The following is a 7,321-nucleotide window of genomic DNA, read 5'->3' as shown; positions in this document are numbered from 1 at the left end:
AAATAGTGATAAACAAACAGTTTTATGGGGACGGACGGTATAAAATTGGTCCTGAAAAACTTTTTTGGAAGCTTTGCTGTTAAAGGAGCATCTACAAGATATTGAATTCAACTTACTTTCTCCATCCTGCAACTGTGAATTATTACCCAATATTCAATGAAAATGTAGAAAAAAAAAATTATTTGTTGGTGTGTTATTAGTTTATTGAGATTCAATTTAATCAGACCAAATTTTCAAAGGGTTCACAAACTTATTCTTTTAATTCTTTCAAACTTATAAATGCATGGAAATTTTTCTTTGACAAACGAAAATCAATAAATACATTTGTAACACTGTCCAAAAAAAGAAAATACAATTATGGTACAAGCAATAGACAAAATCTTCGGCTTTGCTTGTCAGGAATGTTTACATGTCAGCATTTATTACTAAATGCAAACAAAACATTTAAATGTATTAAACAATAACTTGTATACAAGGAAAGCTAAAATAATTTTACAATAGACTTAAACCACTGAACGGAACGGCATTTTAAAAGAAATAGACCAATCAATTTGGACCATTCATGAACAAAATGCAGAAAACTGTGTTTTTTAGCAAGTGATTTGAAACAAAACTGTAAGATAAAAAATCATTGGCTGCTTGTTCATGTTGATGTAGCACTGTTAGATTAACTGACAGCGTGTAGAATGATGGCCACAACCTTGTTGCAGACAACTAGCCAACATGTGATTCCAACACCACCTGAAATGAAGTAACAAAAACACTTTAAACCTCACATAATTACATTCACAATGACATTCCTTTATCAATTTATCCCACCATCCAAAAGTGGCCATCAAATACCACCACTGGTGACTTACATACCTGCAATTCCAGAAGGAAAGGCTACTAGTCTCTCCAGTGGAGCGATCCATTTACTGGGCACCACTGTGACCGGCTCGGCGTAATACTTTAATATGAGCGAGATCATGAGGGCCGCCTGACGACAGAGCAGAAAACAGAGAGAAACTTCACAAATGACACATACAGACAGACGTATGAATCATACATCAATCATATCAAAACGAAAAATGTTCCTCAATCCTCACCCACCTGGAGAATGTAAAATACAATATTTACAATCCATTTCATTTTTGCCTGCTGTGCAGTTCTTGATTTGACTGAAAAAATAAAAAAATAAAAATAAAAAGTCAGACATAAGAATATATATATATAAAAAAAAAAAAAAATCTGTCTAGTCATGGTTTCTTTAAAACAGGTCCTGCAGAGCTCAAAACCTGTAATTTTCTAGAAGCTCTGAAGAACTTGATTATCTTGCTCAGGTGTTTGATTAATGATGGAGCTCAACTCTGCAGGGCAGTGACACTCCAGGGCCAGATTTGAGAAAAATCATTTATTCCTGTTCCTGTAGAGCTCCCTTCCAGCAGATTTCAGTTCCAACCCTGCTCCAACACAGCGGTCTGTTATTATCAAGTGCTCCTGCAGATCTTCATCAGCTGCTTCAGGTTGTTTGATCAGGGCTGGAGCTGAACTTTGCAGAAAGGTCGCACTCCAGGAAACAAGAACTGGACATGCCTGATGTACATGAATGAGATTAGAGATAATAAAGACAAGAGCATGGTTTTCAGAGTTTCATAATTGACTGAATGTACATTTTCTTCTGTTCCTTAGTGCACAAGAGTATAAACTACATTTCAGGTACATTTCCATCCTTTGGGACGTCAACAGTGTGAACCACTCAATGTTTATTAGAGTTAGATTCAACTGACAGATGGATCAAAATCATTCTACACTTTGGATCTAACATAAAACTGTTTAGGGGTTAATTAACCCCAAAATTTTAATTATCTCATGTTTTATTCACCCTTGTGTCACTCCAAACCCATAAATACTTCTCGGATCACTCTTAATTACAGAAACATTGTTTTTATGTGATCCTGCCTTGAAACAATATGTTGTGTGTAAAGTGCTACAGAAATAAATGAGAAATGGATTGCCTTTAAACCACTTGATTATCGATATGGATTCTTTTTTACAATTTTAATGGATGGACAGAAATCTCTCATTTGTGTTTCTAAAAGATGAACCAAAGTCTTATGTGTTTGGAATGACATGAGGGAGAGTACATTTTCATTTTGGGGTGAACTTTCCTTTTAACAATTTATATCTATGCTATCCTGGGGAAGTCGTGGAAAGGAATAGCTTGTCACTTCATCTGCAATCTTGCTGCACATAGCCCTATAAGAAAAGCACATAATAATTTTTACCCAGTGTCTTCAGCTGATCAGTCATCTTGTTGATCTTGCGTTCCAGTCTAGCGTATCTGGCAAACTCGTCCATCATACTGATGGTGGACAGCTCCATCTTCATGCTTTGGATCTCCGTCCTCATCTCCATCTCCTGATCAGCATCCTTCTGCAAGATCTTTGACAGCTATGAGAACAAACACACACAATCTTTCATTTTAAATTGCATTACTTTTTACTCATAACTTTTACACTGACTATTACCAGAATCGAAGGGTGATACACTAATCTTTATTAGTGTATCACCCTTCGATTCTGGTAATAGTCAGGTAATAGTCAATTATATTTGCATGCTTACAGCAACAACAAATGCAGAAAGTGGCGCCTATAGTACATACACGCAAATCTGTGATTGACATCTCAAACTATCCACACATGTTCTTTGCTTTGGTTTGAAATGTGGTTGCCCAAATTGTAACCCAAATCTAATGCTTTGCCTTCCTAGGTCTTTACCTAGGAAGGCAAAGCATTAGATTTGGGTTACAAGTGCACACGTTATTCCAATGTATCCATAGAAAGCATCCTTTGAATGTCATTGTTACAATTTATAACAACAATAGTCCAGACATTAAAATAATCAGACATTCGTTTTGGAAAATGGGCTATAATAAAACAGTCCGTTTTTGGACATATAAGATGGTGCAACTATGTTGGAGTAACATGAAATGTTATTATATATAAATAAATTATAATTTATGGTACTGTCATATCATGAAAGAAGAGCAGTGTTTTTTTTTTTCTTTTTCGTCGGTTTATCAAAATATTCCCAGCCCAAATCAAACGTTTACTTTGGCACCATTAACTGTTCGCTAGCTGTGTTTCTGAATGAGTTAAAATAGACCTGGTGGTAGTTTAACAGCAGCTTTTGTTTGCTGTGACTGAGAGAAGCTCCTAGACCACATGCTGTACCACAGAGCATTTATGGCCTCGCGTTACTAATAATGTACGTTTTAAATTATATATATATGTGCTTAAGCGTCTCTAAAACTCGTTTGAATCAATACTTACAAATGAAGAAATAGACGGCAGCAATGTTTTGACGAAGTTGCACAAAAAAACCGAGCTTAGTACAAGGAACCAGTTAAACCCGGCAGCCATTTTCCTTTCATCAGCCTGATCCTCCCCCAATAATACAAACACACTAGCGCTGCTTTTTAACCAGTTCCAATGTTTAACGTGTTTATGTCATATAAAATAACACGGTAACAGTCAAATATCCAAAAAGAACACGTTTATAAGACATAACGTTTTTGTTTTCTTTATTAAGCGGCGTGTTTCTTAAAATGCATTCAAATAATCTGAACACATTACCCATTCGAATAACACTTAAATTATATTTGCATGCTTACAGCAACAACAAATGCAGAAAGTGGCGCCTATAGTACATACACGCAAATCTGTGATTGACATCTCAAACTATCCACACATGTTCTTTGCTTTGGTTTGAAATGTGGTTGCCAAGATGTTTCAGCCAATCACCACTGAGAAGGGGCGGAGCGTAGCTCGCATCAGGTTAGTGCTATAATGGAAAGAATATAGAAAGAGGAGATCCAATCCGGTTTCAGCTAGTTTCTGTTCCGATAGAACATTAACGCGTTCTTCTGTGTTTCCTAGTCCTTGTTTTTACACTTTACTAATCGGTGCGTAAGCTGTTTTAATTTATTTCCTTTTTGTTGTGAAAGCATACAAGCTTAAAGCAGCCATGCCTAAAAGGAGCAAAGTAAGTAAAATAAATATTGGATGTTTTCTTTTCTTTTAGTTATATCTTTAAATATACACGTCCCAAAGACGCTTTATGTGAAGTTATGTGAGGGCTGACTGCATTGGTGCCTGTGTTAATTCGTAATCTAGGGCATGTGAATACATGGCGTGAATCTGGCGCCTTTTTACTTGGAGCTGTGCAATCGATATTCTGTTGACATTTTAATGTGTGGATATTTTAAAAAAAAAATAGAGCATTCTCTGTGCGTTATTTTTTTACACTAAAATCGTGTTAGAACACGCAAAGTAATGATCAAAGGGGTGTAACCTTGTAACGTTTGGTCACGTTATTTCTTATGGAGAAGAAGCTTGTCCGGCGAATGTTTTGCTTTTTTAATACACATAACCACGTTACATACTAATCAGTCGAGGTTGCAAAGTTTAAAGACATTGCGGGGTTTTTGTTAGACCCTCGTGTAACTGTAAACACATGTATAGTAATGTTAGCGTGTTGTGTATGGCTCCATATGGTCCTCGAGTAGGACACATAACGTTACACACTTGAGTCTCGAGTGTCATGGCTGCCGTTGCACTAAACACATAACGTTACAAGCCGTATATTCAAATCATATTGTAATTCCGGCGGTTTTATTTCACAATTTGGTTTTGGCTGCGTATCCCGCCTTAATTTTTCACTTGACCTTTGAAACGGAATTTGTAGCGTGGATTAAGAAAGTTTTCACCGACTTTATTCGCGTATTGTTCGATTAAAGGTATTAACCTCGTGTTTTAACTTTTTCTATTTAATTTTCGATGCTAACCTATTTTATGTTAACAATGTTTGGTAAAACGTGTCGATGTTTAATGTATTTGCTCGTCGAAAGTGAATGAATTCTGTCTGTGGGGGCGGGGCCAGTGTTCCCCTCCTCCATGGGAACTACTTCGGGACGGAAATTTTTCGGTAACACCGTTACCAGCGACAATACGTTAGCTACGCTGTGTAAAACCAATGCAAATAAACGCACTATTTTGTCTTTTTTTTCAGTTTGCTTTTTTTTTTTTTTGCAACAGTTAATTTGTTCAATAGGAATTAAGTTGAATGTACAACGGAACCCATCGTCTCCCCTCCCCCATGTTCACTTTTAGATTACATAATTGCCCCTAACTTGGAGGGGGTGTGGGATACAACACCTCCCCCCCAAGACTTGATCTATGTACCCATACTAACAGCTTCTGTTTTCTCTGGAACAGGCTAACAATGACACTGAAGCAGCTGGGGTAAGTTTGGATCTAATGTTGTTAAGCAACACGTTTTTGCATGTAATTGTGACACTTATTGCCTGTTTTGTTGCCTTCCCATCATATAAACAAACAGCCCAAGAGACGGTCTGAGAGACTTCAAGGAGTAAGTTGGCTTGGTCAGTCCTTCTGAAATCATATGCACACCCCATTACCTTTTTGTGACACACAGTTTACGCTGAATTATTTTATTACAGAAACCCCAAACGCCAAAGTCTGAGCCCAAGCCAAAAGTGAAGGTAAACCGGTTATCAGTATAAGATAATAAATTATTCTCTGAAGTGGCTTAACCATGTATTTTTCGGAAATGCTTCACAGAAGGCACCTGCCAAGGGCAAGAAGGCTAAGGAGGTAGAAAAGGCCAAGCCAGAGGAGAAGAAAGAGGATGCAAAGCCCGAGACGGAGTCTGAGGAGGAAACTCCTGTGGAGAACGGAGAGACCAAAGCTGAGGTAGCAAGTTATTTTAGAACTGTTAGAATAATGCATCTAACCAGGTCCTCTTTAGTAGATATTGCCTACTTATTTGGCCCTGTATTTCATTGTAGTCCAGAGTGCTAGAGAAAATAAATGTCGGTTGCAAACATTTATTGTTTTTTTTGTTTCAGGGGGACAATGGAGAAGCAGGAGGCGAGGAGAAGGCTGACTAGAAAGAGGGAGCTGCTAAATAACGTTAAAACATTTCACAACAGCTCCCATACCTCTTTTCTTGTACAATACAGAGGAATATTTTTACTGACTATTTTCTAAAAAGCTGGTTTTTTAGTAGTTCAAATATTAGAAGCTCATTTTATAGACCACGATCGAGAGAAAGCCTTAGAAGAGGGATTCCACTTTTTTCCCCACTCCACTTTTTCCTGAAGAAGAAATGCAGTCATGAAACATCTAATGACTTCCTATTATTATTATTATTATATTTCTTTTCTGACTCTGTTTTGTTTTTAAAAAAGGAGGGGAGTGGGACAGGTTGCGACAGATAATGTAATGTTATCATGCCATTTTAAAGATTAAAAAAAAATGAAATTTCTTAAGTCTTTCAAATTGAAACTGGGAGAGTTTGCCTGAGACACTAACATTCCATCGGCAATATGAGGGACACCTGTATGTGTGCTTTGTTTTATTGTTTCTGGGGGGTTGGGATTGATTGTAAGCTGTATTCTATGAATTGAAACCTCTTTTATTCAAACTGTTTTATGAATCAACAGCTTTGGCTAATGATCCTGCTCACTAGTACTGGAACACTCATCGGATGTGAGATTTACATTGACTTTTGTCTTTGTGTGGTGATAGCATTGTTTTATAGCTGCTGTGAAAAGATTTTCATAATTTCTATATGCAGTATGTGATGGTACTTTAAGAGGATGAAAAATGGAATTGTGTGTGTTAGCAACGCTTATAACAGCTGTGTTACAGTGTTAAACATGCAGGTCGTAGCTGACCTTATATGAAAATGACTGTAATTTCATTCATGTGAACATGCCAGCAGTAGCTATATCACTCAAGGTTTTAGGTTAAAAGTAAACGTGTACAGTTTCTTTTTTTTTTTTAATTTTTTTTTATGTAGCTGTATCTGTAATGATTGGTATCATACCAATAAAATGGTTGTAATTCCACCTTGATAATTTGCCGTTGTTTTCCTTTCTATGATTAAAAAGAACAGTAGATAAGATAAAACCAATACAATTCCAATTGTAAGCAATAGCTAGAAAATTAATGCTTCATTGGCAACGAATAAAATCATAATGTGCTTGACGATGTAATTATTGATATTGCATTACCTGGCCGTATTCATCTAGTTTTGTGTAACACTGGTTAGAAAAAGCGTGTGCTACTCAAAAGTTTACGATCAGAAATTTTTTTAAAGCTCATTTAGGCTGCATTTATTTGATAAAAAATTTAAAAATAAAAAGCAATATTGTGAGATTGCAGTTTAAAATAATGGTTTTCTATATTAATATTCTTATTAATATAATGTAGTAATGCAAAGCCGAGTTTTCATCAACCATTAGTCCAGCCTT

General features: G+C 36.4%; 2 protein-coding genes across 2 annotated transcripts; one reads left to right on the top strand and one right to left on the bottom strand.

Moving 5' to 3' along the window:
• Window positions 1–184: 184 nt before the first annotated feature.
• get1 (guided entry of tail-anchored proteins factor 1) lies at window positions 185–3,685 on the bottom strand. Its single transcript, XM_026282849.1, has 5 exons — window positions 3,315–3,685; window positions 2,268–2,433; window positions 1,093–1,160; window positions 865–979; window positions 185–741 (listed from the first exon to the last, which is right to left on the bottom strand). Exons 1-5 carry the CDS (start codon window positions 3,402–3,404, stop codon window positions 668–670), a joined length of 513 nt encoding a protein of 170 aa, XP_026138634.1. The 5' UTR covers window positions 3,405–3,685; the 3' UTR covers window positions 185–667.
• Window positions 3,686–3,829: 144 nt separating this feature from the next.
• On the top strand, window positions 3,830–6,922 carry hmgn1a (high mobility group nucleosome binding domain 1a). The gene is made up of 6 exons (XM_026282853.1): window positions 3,830–4,026; window positions 5,259–5,285; window positions 5,383–5,412; window positions 5,504–5,545; window positions 5,625–5,756; window positions 5,912–6,922. Exons 1-6 carry the CDS (start codon window positions 4,009–4,011, stop codon window positions 5,951–5,953), a joined length of 291 nt encoding a protein of 96 aa, XP_026138638.1. The 5' UTR covers window positions 3,830–4,008; the 3' UTR covers window positions 5,954–6,922.
• Window positions 6,923–7,321: the final 399 nt, after the last annotated feature.

The sequence above is a fragment of the Carassius auratus genome, chromosome 15, assembly GCF_003368295.1.
Source record: "Carassius auratus strain Wakin chromosome 15, ASM336829v1, whole genome shotgun sequence".
Lineage (NCBI taxonomy): Eukaryota > Metazoa > Chordata > Actinopteri > Cypriniformes > Cyprinidae > Carassius > Carassius auratus.
This window is presented reverse-complemented; position numbering and strand designations above follow the sequence as displayed.

Coding starts and splice junctions, on each gene's coding strand:
- get1 (XM_026282849.1), bottom strand. CDS start 3,404: ATGGCTGCCGGGTTTAACTGGTTCCTTGTACTAAGCTCGGTTTTTTTG. Junction 980..1,092: donor TTGTATTTTACATTCTCCAG/GTGGGTGAGGAT, acceptor CTCTGTCGTCAG/GCGGCCCTCATGATCTCGCT. Junction 742..864: donor CTTTCCTTCTGGAATTGCAG/GTATGTAAGTCA, acceptor ACTTCATTTCAG/GTGGTGTTGGAATCACATGT.
- hmgn1a (XM_026282853.1), top strand. Junction 5,286..5,382: donor ATGACACTGAAGCAGCTGGG/GTAAGTTTGGAT, acceptor ATAAACAAACAG/CCCAAGAGACGGTCTGAGAG. Junction 5,757..5,911: donor ACGGAGAGACCAAAGCTGAG/GTAGCAAGTTAT, acceptor TTTTTGTTTCAG/GGGGACAATGGAGAAGCAGG.